This window comes from Physcomitrium patens, chromosome 11 (genome assembly GCF_059467195.1).
Source record: "Physcomitrium patens ecotype Gransden chromosome 11, ASM5946719v1, whole genome shotgun sequence".
NCBI lineage: Eukaryota > Viridiplantae > Streptophyta > Bryopsida > Funariales > Funariaceae > Physcomitrium > Physcomitrium patens.
In genome coordinates this window covers 1783020-1797540 of record NC_143420.1, presented here as the reverse complement: position 1 = coordinate 1797540, position 14521 = coordinate 1783020, and the positions used below count along the sequence as shown (strand labels likewise).

Below are 14521 nucleotides of genomic sequence, written 5' to 3'. Positions count from 1 at the left end.
TTGTAAGTTGCAGAATTTGATTGCATTCAAAAATATTTGGAACGTATTTCAATTTAGCAATATACACACATTTATAGAACACTATGATGTTGACTTGATCAATGCACTGGTGAATGATGTTCTGTAGTTATGAACACAATTATTGAAATGTCTAATATTTGTTTACTAAGAATTTTGGGTAACAAAAGGTATAGTGGTTTAAGCACCAAGCTTAAGAAATGTACATTTGGATGTTGACCAGCCATTTAAATAGACAACACTTATGGGCACTTTATATTTAGAAGTCCATTTTGAAAGGACATTGTTTAAAAACTTTACCAAGGATCTCCAATTGGTGAAGAAAAGCCCTCTTCTAGAAGCTTTGTTCTTTAGATTTAGTATAAAGTGAGAAGAGGCCATGAAATATACCAAAACATTCTTATATTACAAACTCTAAATATGTTAGCTCACATCTTGATTTGAACAATTATGAGAAGTTTGAAAAAATGTTAATTTCGTATTTTTAATTGTAGTTTTAAGCATTTTTTACATTGCTTCTTGAATTTGTTTTATAACCCACTTCTTTGAGATGGATCCAACAAATGTTTTGTGAGACAATACTATGTATGCCATGTAGGATATAAGCACATTCCACCTCATTTGTTTCTCTTAAAGCTTTTGGACTTATTTTTCTAAGTGTAAAGCTGACTCAAAGAGATTTCTCAATTTCAACCAATCAAAATGTTTAAAAGTTGTAGTCTCTCACTTTTGGACTTATTTTTCTAAGTGTAAAGTGCCACTTTAAACAAATTTTTATTTTTTTGGATATTTTGCTAAGAGCATCATGTTATGTCAAGCAAGGTTGTACTTTTCTTTACATTAAATATTGAAAAACTAATAAAATATTGTCATTTTTATTACATGAGGCATTTAAGCTACTCCTATCTTATCAAAGATGTCTATATTGTACATAAGAAAATCATTAATTGAAAAATGATGAAATATTTTAGAATATATGAAATTTGAATTTTTTAAAACTCAAGCAGTGTGGAGATTTAAAATTTATATATTACTTTTATTTAGTTATTGCCTTAAAAATCAGAAATAAAAAGAACCAATGAATAAGTCTTATAATTCTTATAATTTTAACTTCATTGTATTTTCTATTTTATATATAAATTTTATTTTGGAATATATTACAGTTCTAATATTTTTTTACACAATGTACAAATGATAGCGCGTAGAAAGCAAATAATTATGTTAGATCCTATAACTGCATGAATGCATTTTACTTTGTAAAATATCAACATTGTGGATAAAATGTATGAATAATTTTTTACTTGATTTTATGATAATTACATACACATTTCTGTGTAAAAAACATTGATGCATTGAAATAATAATAACAAAAAGCCACCACAATCTAAATGTTAGTAATAAATTACAATTACAAATTTCTATTTTGATACAAAAATAAAATAAAGAAAAATAAACATTCTCATGGTCTTTATATAAACATATAGAATTATTTTGTCAATAATTGAATATTATTGTCTTGATCAAGAATTAAATATTTGTTTCTGAAAGGACGAAAATATATTTGGAATGGAATAATGTTCTGTATACTTTTTATAAATTAAAAATAACATCATTATGATTCTAAATATTGCTATCAAAGTGACAAATATTACATACCAACAATGATAGTACAAATTATTATGATAAAATGCATTGCAAAAAAATTCACATTTAAAGTTTTTAGAAAACTCCACAATGATCAAATATTTTAGAAGCGTATTTAATAAAATCATTGTTATATCGTAAATTCAATAATACACTTTTGTGGATATATGTTACATAGTAAAATTATGGTTGTAGATCTATTCAAGAGACATATACCAATATAAATGCCTCATTGGCACTATTATATTATATATGATGTAAGAAAGTAGAAACAAAGAAAATAATTATTATTAAATTAGGATAATGTTATTTTTAATATCAATATAAAAATAGAAGAATGATAAATTAACCCAAATTTTTACTAAAGCAACCCACTCTATCTTAACCATCATTGCACTCTTGCAGCCCCCATCCTTGTCTCCAACCGTTCTCCATTTCCAACCATTGCTAAGAATAGGGCAAGGGACTCTCAAAAATTATTGAGAGAATTTTTTGTATTATTATAAAATTTAAATTTTTAATTTTTTTATTGATGCTCTTTGCTACTTCTGCATACCTTCTCATTCATCTTTCTATTTCCTTCTCTCCTTTTTCTGTCTTGCTGCAAATGGCCTTAGAAAGGCAACTATATTGACACAAAGATATGATTTAATCCATTCAAATGCGAAAATTGTTCTGTCCCTCTAATATCTCAGATTGTCCAAATAAATATCAAACACTCATTTAAGTTTTTTTGTTTGTTTGTTTGTATAGTGTTATTTTATTTTGAATTTTTCAGACATGGTCAGGAGAGGTTTGTGGCGTTGATTAATAAGCTGGAAGTAAAAAAAACCCACCTTATGCTTTAATACCCTTGAACGGGCCTAAGGTGACCTTACTAGAACAACTTTTTATATAACTTGCCCATTTATCATATCTCCATTCAGCAAGAGAATAATTAGGCTGCTACATGGGACTATGTATTGCCACCTAGTTCTTGTTCTCTCTTTTTCGTGTGATGCTTTTGACTCATGCAAGAACTATCCCACCTTCTAAAGAATATGATTTTGGTGGCCAAGATTTTTCTTGATTTTTAGTTTCCTCGCATGAAATTCTCCAACAGTGATTTCAATACGTTTCAGATGTTGCTGTGATGCAATTATTGGAAACCAAATAGTTGCTCTCTACACGTAAATCTATGTGAAGAATAGGGGAGAATGCGTTGTTCAATTGTGCTATGAAATGATATCACCTTTATCTAATTAATGAATAATTTGCCTGTTGGTGGGGATTTTGAAAAACATGCTGTGAGGTGGAAATAGGTTGAGAGACTGAGAGTTTCGTGTGAAATTCGGATCATGGGAAGCAGGTTGCCCCATGCTGCACCCAAAACTAATGCCCTACCGCAGCCTTCGAGCTGCTTGCCAGATCCCACCGAGTTTCTTAGTACTGACACTGGACTTTGAGAGTCCGGCACAAATGCGACCTTCAGTTTAACACCAGCTAACTTGGGTGCTTAGAATGGGCACGGTGGTTCTGGCCGCAACTTCTGCTGCTTCCATGTGCACAGAAAGAAGTAACGTGAACTTTTAAAACCTTTTCAAGTGACTTCTTAATTTTTGCAAGATTACATCTCGTCTTTAGATAGGCTCTTCATTAACACGCCCAATGAGAGGTCTTTTGAAGATCTAAAAAGCAAAGGATAGACCTATTCCTTAAGCAATCTCTTTCCAGCCTGCAAAATAGTTGCCAACACACCCAACACACAATTCCAACCCTCGAATGTAGACTCCTGAGAAGTTCATTTGCTCGACCCCAAAACCATGGACTAGATCAAAGTTCAGGGGTTGGAAGTACTTGTGTACATTTAACAGTGAGGAACAATTTATGAACAGGAGATGAAGTAGCAGCCACGCCGTGCGTTGCTGGTATCAGAAGTAAACGTGTTCTTTTCTTTTTTTAATGTGAAGAACATATCAAAGTATTTGCTTCGTAATAACAAAAAGGGGGAAAGTTCTTTAACTTGGTTGTTACTGACCCTCTATTTAAAACTCAGAAATCAGTACCCTGTTTGGGGATTTTTCTCTGGTCTTTCCAACCTAGAGACATAAATCCATTAAGATACACTTGCGCCCTGTATCTAAGACCTTTTCTGTACACTGCTAAAATGTACCAGTGGAAACGTGAACTCCTATTCTGGTTCATCTGTCCGCACTTGCCACGTTACAATACTATCTAAATAGATTACTCAGGGACATAACACCTGAAGCCCGCATCTTGAAAGCCATAACTTGGAAACCCCAGAACAAATAACCTTCAGCATAATCTTCAACTTGAACTTTCATAAGGCTGCTTCACAACTTTGCATCATAACTATTTGAAAACCATGGAATTGCTACAATACGGAGTTTTTAAACATCAAGCCATGACAAGTTGTGTTGCCGTGGTTAGACTTGTCATTTAATTTGAAAAGACGCAGACGGTGTCATCTATGCTGATGCAGCAATAGGCTCGCTGTGGGATGGTTCAGTCCCTTCTTTGGCTTTTTTAGCCTTGTAGTCCTTCACAGCCGCTTTAATAGCATCCTCAGCAAGCATGCTGCAGTGCAACTTCACAGGTGGCAAAGACAAATGTTTGGCAATATCACTGCAAAAAAAAAATACCCACACCACATGCTTTAATCTTTCAAGCATAATGGAAAATAGGTCAACACCCATAAAGTACTCACACATAATGCCTTGTACACGACACATCTGCGGAGACGCGCTTTACATCTAAAATGTCACAGCGCGGCTTTGACCTCTTTCTCATAACAAATCCAATTGTGTCGATTTTGGGGCAGTGAAAAACAACTACTAAAATCTCCATACAAAGGAGACACTATTTAAAGTTACAACCAGAACAAAATAAGTTCTACAGAAGAGAAGTTGCTGACCTGTTTCTGATACTCACGGCTTCCTCCATAGGCTTCCCCTTGATCCACTCAGAAGCTACAACCACAAACGTTCATTAAAAAAAAAAATTAACAATCACGATATTGAGCAACAAATTTTCACTAAAAGGATGTTGCCCACAACACCAATCACCACAACCACTAGAATACGTAAAAATAAGGTCTCCTGTGACTATGTTACCACCAGGCGGAGAAAATTATCCTCCAACGCCCCAAAACGATCGGTAATAAACCTCCAATTAAGCAGATTCAGGACCTCACCGTGTGGGTACAACACACCTTAACAATCAGAAAATATGGCTTAATGAACATACCCACAGATGATGAAGCTATGGCAGAACCACAACCGAAGGTCTTAAAACAAGCGTCAACTATTTCCCCAGTCTTATCGTCCACCTTAATCTGCAGCTTCATAACATCTCCACATGCTGGGGCACCAACCAAGCCAGTCCCAACATTAGGATCGTTCTTGTCGAAAGATCCAACATTGCGAGGGTTGTCGTAATGATCTACAACCTGCAGTTTCAGTAATTCATGTGGCTTAAGGAAGACGAAGACAATTGTTCCTAATTGTGTCCATTTCCAAAAAAACAAATTCAACCTACACGAACTACCTTTTATTAGCACTGGAAAACAAGCGAGTTTTCATGCAAATCAAGACAATGATCACCAAAGCCAAAAATTGAACTAAAAGTTGGCCCAAAATCACCAAAAATTCGTAAAACAACTTCCAGAAATAAGTCCGATCCAACTCCATCAAAGCCAATACACACCTTCTCATGATAACTCCTCACTCCAGGCACAAGAGCTCCCCGAGCAGCGTGCGGGGCACCGGCGGAACCCGCCGCCCTGGCAATTCCCTTGGCGAAATGAGCCAACATGATTCCAAATCTGCCAAGCTCCTTTCAGTCAGCCACCGAATTTAAACAATTCAAACCAAAAAAAACACAAAAAATAAAATAAAATAAAATAAAAAATAAAAAATAAAACTCCTAACCATTCACAGAAACATCAACAAAAACATCCCAATACCTGTAGCAAACGGAGCTAAGATGACACAAGCGCGGCGACACACAAAACACGAAACAAAGATGCTGAAAGAGCACACACTAATGAGATAGTTCCACAAACTCAAAACCCCTCAAGACACCCACCAACTGATTACCCAGTCAGAGAGATAACGTAAAGCCTCAAAACTCTGCCAAGCTGATGATGATCGATGTGACCCAGCTGATGGATACGCAAATCAAAGCGATTGGAAAACCAAAATCTGAAGACGAAATGGGCGGAAACCTCGAAAAGGGGGACCGCCTTAAAGGAAGGAAGAAGGGTGAAGTATCTAGTATCACACGTGTTGAATTCCGTATTTTTTTCATCTCATATACGTATACTTCCGACCGGTGAGTTTTGGTGTGACAAGTTTTCTATGTTTCTGGGCAGCCACGTGTCATGCCACGTCGGCGAAATGAATCTCTGACCGTAATGGAGATTCTATCTGGACATGAAAATTAGAATTTGTAATTCTAATTCTAGGTGCTCATGAAATACTTCAATTTTTATTCTTCTTTTGCTTGACAACAATAAAATAATTAAAAAAACATTTTGATTTACAATTTTTTTTATTATTATTATTGTAAAAATAAGGGTTGTGATAAAAACAAAAAACGAATTGATGTCAGTATCATCTGTCTCGATTGTTGCGTCATGAAACAGAGACTTGACCCTTGAACATTAAAGGGAGGTGGTGAATATTCTATTGTTTTAAAAGATGCCTAATGATCCAATCAAGCATAGTTCACCACAAAGACTCATGCAATGAACTCTTGATTCTTCTTATTTGGACAATACACGTCTTCTTTGGGAATATTTTGGAGAAATCCATTTCAAGCATGCCATAAGATGGAAGAATAAAAGTTGCTGTAGTGCTCATGATTGATAACGTTCAAATGTGTAAATCGAATTTTGTTTGTCAGACTTAAGTCAAAATGGGTTTCACCAAAATAATGATTTTGCAACTAAAAAAAATGTGTAAATTTTTATAGAATATATTTTTAATTTCATAGTCTTTTCATGTTTTTGTTGCAACAAACACTTCTTTCTATTGAAGACAATAGTAGGGTTTTATCACAATTGGACACAATGTCTTTCAACGGGCTTTATTGAATTTTTGGTGAAAAAATTTGAACATGCTGGATTTAAGAAACATCATTCATTTTATTTTAATAAATTACCTTCAATTGCTCAGAATCAAATTATACAATTCTTTGCAATTACAGTTTGGCAAAACCTTCACAATCACCATTTTAAACATAATTGTTTTCCTGAAATCAATAAAGTTACATATGAAGTACAAACAATCTAATTTGAACATTCAGAAGTTTTAATTTTTTTAATTAAATGCATACATTGAGATGTAATAATAAGACTGTCTATATAATACGATTGTTTGCTAGTAAACAAATGGAGAGGTGGTGTGTTACCAACCATTGCAAGGTCATAATAAATAATAAATAACCATGGCATGACATCACATATATACCACATGTCCATCAATGTAATCGAGCTTCTAATGTGATGCAAATTCTAATGCAGTTTTATGAGTGCCAATATGAACAGGTGGTACGTGTGATTCAACTGAGGCTGGCAGGAACATAAAACTTGACTAGACTAAATGTAAAACTCCAGTCAATTCCAGAAAAAAAGCAGAAAACTTTCCTCTCAACCTACCACCACAATCGATTTGATCTCCAGGGAATAGATCTGTTCACCATTCTACGAGAGCACACCATTTAGAGAAGAATTACCAGACTTAATTCATCCTTGATTCTGCTCACAACCCACAAGCATTTCACACCACCAAGTACATCAAACTCAGGATCGACAACCATGGTCAATTAGACCTCAACCAGATGTGACCACTTAGTTTTTTTGATGTATACATCTGGTTGAGGTCTAATTGAAGACAATTTGACATTTGACATTTGAAAGACTTGGGCAACATCTTCATCATGTTTAATCACATACTTGGAAACTATCAAGTAAACTAGAAAATGGTAGGCATTGTCTGTCAACTTTTTTGTTCTGATGCTTGAAAACGATCGACCCACATACTCCACACAAAACGTGACACACCTAATCATGGGCAATCAACAAATAATATATGAAAATAATTACGTCTAAAATCTTACATATTAATTGTAGTAAAAGGAAGCTTGCCAAAAATTAGGCAACGATCATTATGATATTGAACAATCTAAACCGACAATTATCAGTATAAAAGGTATGGGACAAGTGAATCAATTGTTTTGTGAGATTTTCTATAAAAATCAAAGGAAACTTTATATCCTCTTCTGCTCATGCTCCTTAGTCTCCTTCCACCTTACTCCCGAACAAATTTTCTGATCTTGAAAGCTACTCAAGAAATCATCACAAGCATTTGGCCAAAGCTTTGCAGAAATTGGCCATACCTGCTGTACAAAATCTTTCAGGGACCTTGACACAATCTGAAAGATCACAAAGGCTAAGTCACTGCATGACAGTGGTCCCAAGGTTGATCCAGACCATTTGAGCGCTTGCTGCTCTCATGATCAACTTCCTCTAATCACTTCGTCTTTTTCGGCTTCGAACCACTACACACACAAATTCAACAAGAGCACGCCGCTTCAATTTTTACACAATAAAAATATCTCGTTCCCAGTTAATAAGCAGAAATTTGAAAAAAATGCAATTTCGAATTCGGACCATTTGTTTGTCCAGACCAAGGTCCTAACAGAAAAATAGGAAAAAGTTATCAACCTTTTGACACTTAATTCATCTTCAATATCTGGAAGAGGCATTTTCCAGTAATTCCAAGAATTAAAATCCTCCTGCCATTCCAAATATTTCGTTATGATGGAATAAAACAAATTAGGTGCAGAGATGAAAAACAAGCTGCAATTTTTTTCAACTGTAAAGCAATAACCTCACTCAATCTTCGTCCAAACTACCACATGAACACCCCTAAAGGAAAACGACAGTATTCGACAACAAAACATGGCACCCAGGAAAAAACAGAAGAGTTGAGGAAAAAACCTGCTCTGTGTAAGTCTGAGGTGGGAACATGTCATCGACTAGTTTGTGCAGAGAAGTATATGATTTTACGTCCACTCTATTGTTTACAGCCACTTCTCCCTGAACAATACAACTTTAAAGTTATGACAAGTTACACATAAAAATTCTAGAAGTGAAACAGATGAACCTACCAGAAGAATTGGACAACAAAAACTACATTCATGCGCACCTGAAACTAGAAATCCAGAAATCCCTTAACAGCAGCAGAGGAAAATATACTATATATGATAACTCCTACAATGAGACCTCATGAAAAAAAAAAGGAAATTTTCAAAATAAAGATATATAATTTCCACATAGATATCTATACGCCTCACCCGAAACATGGCACAACACCAAGAATGTCGAGAACTTTCAAGAATAAAATAAGATAAGCACATAACCCCTTATATACGATCTATTCGGAATATAAACCACCTACATTCAACTAATTGAGGACAGATGGCAAGAAATACCTTGGGATTGATAATAAAAACTTTGCCTTTGGGAATACCGACTTTAAGATAACTGATTTCATCAGTCTCACGATTCCCAAATCCAGCGTAGAAGGGATTACAGTCTTTAGGAAAGAGATCCCGTATATCCTGCATGCATGTACATATCGAGAGAAAGATAGTCCACAAGTAAGAATATAAATAAAAGTATCTTCCAGGTCTCTCAGAAAGATGACTAAATATTTAGAATACTACGGATATATGGCAGGTATTTCGTTGTTTAGAAGATATACCTGAAGACAAGCAATCTTAAATTCGTGAGGGGCCCTTCGTATAACTGCAAAACCACTCACACACTAATCAATCCAAGCTCTGAGCATTCAATCAAATAAAAGAGTAGATAAGTTCTGCAAGGATGTCAAAAGAATGATCATGCAATCTTAAGTAAGTAACCGATACAAACCCAACAGCATTTCAAAATAGGGCACATAATCACCTTCGCGATAGAGGGAGGGAAAGAGTCCATCAGGAGAAATGACAACTGGTCCATCTGGTAGTGCTTCACCGTCCTGCAATGATAGAATTTGTGATGGAAAAACTTTACTCTTGACATCTTTCCGGCAAGAAGGTATTAACATGTTTCGCCATATACTAAAACAAGAAAGTTCTTATCAGTTTAAAATTAGGCTAACTTGAATGTTTTCATTTAATAATAAAGATTCAGTAATGAACTCACGAACCTGTTTGAGGTTTAACAGAAACTGACGGGTCAAGTAAGCCTGAGAAATTGCTCGTGCGCTCAAAAACATCACTTCGTAGCCATTTTCCTAATGACAACCACCACACGGTTGGCTTTAGTACCTGCCTTATCGTTCAGGAAACAAAAGCCAGAAAGCTGAACCTATTACTTAAACCAACGCAGAGGTTAGAATTTTTGAAGTAGGAAAGACGAATCTGCAGGCAAGGCTAAGTTCTGGTGATAGTACGCAGACTTAATGATACACTTTAAGATGCAAAACACGACTTAGTGATGAGAAAGCACCTTAATAGCAGAAAAAAGGCGGGTTACTCCTGATTGCGTCCAGTCCCTTCCTACTAAAGGCATCACCTGTCCCAGAACATCTGACCTAAAACACAACCACAAATTTATATTTCCCAGCTTCCATTGAAAAAATAACGGGCGAAACGAGGACCAAATTAAGCAATCTAAGAATAAATGACAAATTTGTTAGATCTCCATTGCGCATGATTTCGCCGACTTGCCAGCATGCTTCTGTTGCATCAAGACATGGTAACAGTTCTGAGCGATTTCAAGACAACCTACAAACCACAAATATAGATCTCTTCAACAATAGACCAACACTCTAGTCAAGAAGCATGTTTAACTCTACACACGGACACGTACTCGTGTAAGTTTGTAACGATAGAGATTATGAAAGCCATTATCGAGATATAAACGTACTTCGTGATTGTGCCATCCACATCGGAAATAACAACACGTGTATTCCACTTCCACAAATAAATACGAGCATCAACCTGTACAACATTAAACAACGCCAAAATTTCCAGTTCAGTCACGTCTATCACGCACTGTCGGATAATACAATACCTCAAGAGAGCGTCAAAACAGAGACATAAATAACAGACTGACCGTATCCAAAACCCAACCTTTGAGGACTATGACGGAGAAGAATTTCAAGATGATAAGTACCATGGTTGTGCCTTTCATCGGCCTAGATACCCGCTCAATGTCAACCCTTGTGAAAGTCTTAGCAATTAATTTTGCTACAGCAACCGTTATATGCTAATTAAGGGTGACGATACTTTTCACTGAACACAATGAAATGAATGCGCCAAACCTGCTGTGAGCCGAGCACTCTTGTCAAGAAAGTGAACGTGATGCGGTTACTCCCTTCCTTGAGATTCATTTCAGCAAGCATTTGTGAAGTTGGCAGAAAAGAGCGCACTTTATTCTTCCTTGAGCGATAGTAGTCTTTATCTGGGATCAGGTTATTCACAATCGCAGTGTTCACTGCAGCATTCTGAGCTACCAGCAATGCTTGCGAAGAAATTATTGGCCTGGATCCGTTCGTTTCAGGTGTTCTAGGACGTCGCAATGGAAACGGCCAGAGTTTCCATCCACTACCTGCTGTAGAAATCAATGCATTTACCTCCTTTTTAACCGGAGAAGGATCAGTTTTTTCTACTTGATTATCGCCTTGTGCCTCATCTGAGACAACATTATCGAAGGACAGCATGCCCAAGACCAAGGGTTTCTCAAATCCATCTGCTTCGTACATAATAGGCTGTTGTTGAATTTGATCATCTTGTGAAGGCAATGGTGGTGGACTGCCGCGTCTAGGAGTGTGAAGAACAACAACTCCATCTGCACTAGCGATCGTAAGAGTTGAAAGCTCGGGGGAGTTGTCCTCAATGTTATTAGGACCCAGTCCAGATTCACCTTTCATTCTTCTGCCATCAGTATTGAGAAGCCTCAAATCTGATTCGCTTTTTACTCGTCTGACACGTACCGGTTCATCGGCACTCGATCTTGAACCCATATTCAAAGACTTCGATTTTCTCATGCGAAAGCCTTCAGCAACAACCTCCCCCCTATTATTAAAAACCTCGAACGAATCCCTGGCTCCAGTTCCAAGGCTATTGGATAAACCTTCACCACCTGACTCCCAGGCAGCCTTAGCGACTGAAGCAAGAGCAGCCTGCGCAACAAGTGAAGTAGAAGGACGCCCTGCTTGCTGCGAAACCTCAAGCCCCACGGCCTGCTTCAGAAATGCATTAACAACAGATCCACCTGTTGCATTTTCTAATTCTTCAATAGAAGTTTCAAAATTGCTTCTCAACTTCAAAGTTGCTAATGAGGAGAGTAAAACATCCGAAGGCTCCCCTATTGTTCTGGATTCCTCCTTAAATGCGTTACTGTCCAGCGTTTCAGTATCAACTATAAAGTCTACACTATCTTCCTTCAGTGAAATACTCTCAGAAAACTCAGCATCCCCTAAAGCTTCTGTATCCTTCTTCAATGTACTAATCTCCAGATATTCGATGGCCCCTGCGACGTCTAAATCGTGCGTTAGTGTACTACTCTCGGGAATCTCATCTTTCCCTGTAATATGCGCGTCTCCCTCCGATGTACTTTTCTCCAAAAGCTCATTTTTCCTAGTAATGTCTGTGTCCTCCTTGAATGAACTGCTCTCCGAAGGTTCCGTGAATTGTTTGGCTTCTTCCGCAGCTCGAGACTGCCAATATAGCATAACAAAGAGGCGTTACAAACGAAATCATGACGTCTTGTAAAGTACACAGTGAAATACAAGTTTCTTTTCTTTGAAAAAGTCGCATAGAGGCACAATGAACCAGAATTTGGGATTATCAAAATCTCTCGACCAAACGATAAAAAGGAGCCGGCGCCATTTTTAAGCGAGCTCTTCTATCTAATGACATTCCTCGAGCACAGAGCTAGCCTGCACACTCCCATAATCTAACACACAAAACCAATATCCTGATATGTTGTAGCATGCGGGCATGTCGAGTAGAAAAAACGAAGAGACGAAACTAAAGGGCACCCGGTTAATTCTGCTATATATTTGTGTTCCACGAACTCTACAGATTCAGATGATGAATCGTCTAATCAGCTAGTTCCGTGTTCAAGAAACGTACACATGCTAAAGATAATGTCCTCATTCCAACCTGCAAGAAGTGGGACTTGTTTCTCAGTCCTTTCATTCATTACGTTGATCCTGCAGTAAATTATCTTCACTTCAATATGAAGGTCTTCACAAAATGGTTGCTTCTCTGTTACTACTCACAGACATATCAACAGCATTTAGGTCATGTATACTTGTTGAGCTGAAGCCTACAACAATCCGTGCCAAATTTATTGAAGACTGTTAAGACAATGACCTCGAGGATTGCTACAACCACTCTCAGCAAAGCCCAATTTTCTCACTGACAGCAGGTGAGCAACCACACACCTGCTGCACAAGTAGATAAGATGCTTTTCTCCCTTCAAACCTCAGCTCCAGATTGCTGTCCTTCTCGTCGCTGCTCTCGGCTTCTTCCGCTTCTTCCTTCGCATCCGCAAATTCTTCTTTACTTTCCGACCCATCCTCCAACTTGCTGGGGGCGTCTTCAATTGCCAGCACTTCATCACCGGCAGTAATTGCGAGTTGCGACGGCGAGGGCTCCTTCTCTGGCTCCGCATCTTTCAAAAAATAAGCTTCCCCTATTCAATGATCACAAAGTCAATTAATCCACGTTGTCAAGCAATCAAAACGCAATCAATTGCAGTGCACGCCGAAGCTGCAAGACCCAATCAGAGGGAATAGAGAATCTACCTGTGGAGTCCAAATACATATGAAATTTGACATTTACATCGTTTACGGCGATATTCACAACTTTCTCGCTCCGCTTCAGAACGCCCTGAAATTTCCCAAACTTGACGTACCAGGGAGAACTCTTATACGAGCCATCCTGCTGCTGTACAACTATAATATCAACAGCGCCTCCGAAGGGGTGGAATGGGCCCGCAACGGTGTACACTCCCTGCGAGATGAGCCTGCCCACTGTATTATACATATTGGACCTTCTCGCCAAAGATAACCTAAACATCCCACCACAATCCCCCCCCTCGACTTCTTCCCATCATTAGCTCCTATCTTGTGGTACACTCCTTTTCCAGGTTATCCTCGTGATTCCCGTCCTGAGTACAACGAAAATATAAATCTATCCCAATGTGATTGTTCGACTTGAATGAATCTTCTAGACCTCCCAGAACACAGACACCTTCACTTTACACACCCTCCACAATACCCAATCGCAAGAATAAGTCGCAACATAATCTAACGTAGCGGAAACCTACGTTAATACAACGTCCCACACTGCTCCTGGAAACTAAACTCAGAATCCTTGGTCATGATCTAACGTCCCCGACTTCCCCAAAACCTAACTATTCAACAACACATTATTGCCCAAAACATCCAAACTAGCAGACAACGAAATATTGCATCGCAGGGATCACGCCAAGCGTGAACCATCTCCCTCAAAGTCCCGGCGAAAACAATCCACCGTTATGGCAACAGAAACAATCCCTGAGAACCGTGCGCAGCAAAGCGCATCCGTGGGAGCGAAATTGAGAATTAATCGGCCTGCCGTTGCCAAAGATCCGATGTACACTACAATTAGGAGTGCCCGACACCAACCATTTACAATACGTCTGATGAAGGCCTACGATGCCCTAAGTCAGTGTTTTCGCCGGAAGAGCCTGATTGGTATTGACACCCGAATGAATGCTTCCGCATCTGTCCGGGTATCTCCGTCACAGCTTCCGATGCAACCCCGGGTATTTGTAATCCTGGCATTCGCTCAA

The 14521-nt window shown here is 37.8% G+C and overlaps 2 protein-coding genes across 11 annotated transcripts; both read right to left on the bottom strand.

Moving 5' to 3' along the window:
• Positions 1-3540: 3540 nt before the first annotated feature.
• Positions 3541-5869, bottom strand: LOC112288776 (uncharacterized). 3 transcript variants are annotated; one of them, XM_090254040.1, is made up of 5 exons: positions 5627-5869; positions 5368-5485; positions 4909-5110; positions 4577-4631; positions 3541-4287 (listed from the first exon to the last, which is right to left on the bottom strand). In XM_090254040.1, exons 2-5 carry the CDS (start codon positions 5473-5475, stop codon positions 4131-4133), a joined length of 522 nt encoding a protein of 173 aa, XP_090110166.1. In that variant the 5' UTR covers positions 5476-5485; positions 5627-5869; the 3' UTR covers positions 3541-4130. The 3 variants fall into 3 exon arrangements, with proteins under 3 accessions (XP_090110166.1, XP_090110167.1, XP_024389093.1); XM_090254041.1 differs by having other exon boundaries at positions 5749-5869; XM_024533325.3 differs by having other exon boundaries at positions 5760-5869.
• A 1861-nt stretch (positions 5870-7730) lies between these two features.
• Positions 7731-14319, bottom strand: LOC112288415 (phosphatidate phosphatase PAH1). Of its 8 annotated transcripts, none has more exons than XM_090254034.1 (13): positions 13491-14271; positions 13128-13378; positions 12844-12893; positions 10998-12395; positions 10601-10674; positions 10181-10265; positions 9879-9965; positions 9635-9707; positions 9432-9475; positions 9160-9288; positions 8666-8764; positions 8390-8460; positions 7731-8223 (listed from the first exon to the last, which is right to left on the bottom strand). In XM_090254034.1, exons 3-13 carry the CDS (start codon positions 12877-12879, stop codon positions 8196-8198), a joined length of 2124 nt encoding a protein of 707 aa, XP_090110160.1. In that variant the 5' UTR covers positions 12880-12893; positions 13128-13378; positions 13491-14271; the 3' UTR covers positions 7731-8195. The 8 variants fall into 8 exon arrangements, with proteins under 8 accessions (XP_090110160.1, XP_024388318.1, XP_024388319.1 ...); XM_024532550.2 differs by lacking the exon at positions 12844-12893 and adding an exon at positions 12814-12843 and having other exon boundaries at positions 13491-13912; XM_024532551.3 differs by lacking the exon at positions 12844-12893 and having other exon boundaries at positions 13491-14319.
• Between the last annotated feature and the right edge of the window lie 202 nt (positions 14320-14521).

What these genes read in the sequence shown, in the direction of transcription:
- LOC112288776 (XM_090254040.1), bottom strand. Translation starts at nt 5,475, where the DNA reads ATGTTGGCTCATTTCGCCAAGGGAATTGCCAGGGCGGCGGGTTCCGCC. An exon ending in TGAGGAGTTATCATGAGAAG is followed by an intron (nt 5,111 to 5,367) that starts GTGTGTATTGGC and finishes CTGAAACTGCAG; the next exon opens with GTTGTAGATCATTACGACAA. An exon ending in CATAGCTTCATCATCTGTGG is followed by an intron (nt 4,632 to 4,908) that starts GTATGTTCATTA and finishes TTGTGGTTGTAG; the next exon opens with CTTCTGAGTGGATCAAGGGG.
- LOC112288415 (XM_024532550.2), bottom strand. Translation starts at nt 13,764, where the DNA reads ATGTTTAGGTTATCTTTGGCGAGAAGGTCCAATATGTATAATACAGTG. An exon ending in TTCTGTTAAACCTCAAACAG is followed by an intron (nt 9,708 to 9,878) that starts GTTCGTGAGTTC and finishes CTATCATTGCAG; the next exon opens with GACGGTGAAGCACTACCAGA. An exon ending in TTAAGATTGCTTGTCTTCAG is followed by an intron (nt 9,289 to 9,431) that starts GTATATCTTCTA and finishes ACATGCATGCAG; the next exon opens with GATATACGGGATCTCTTTCC.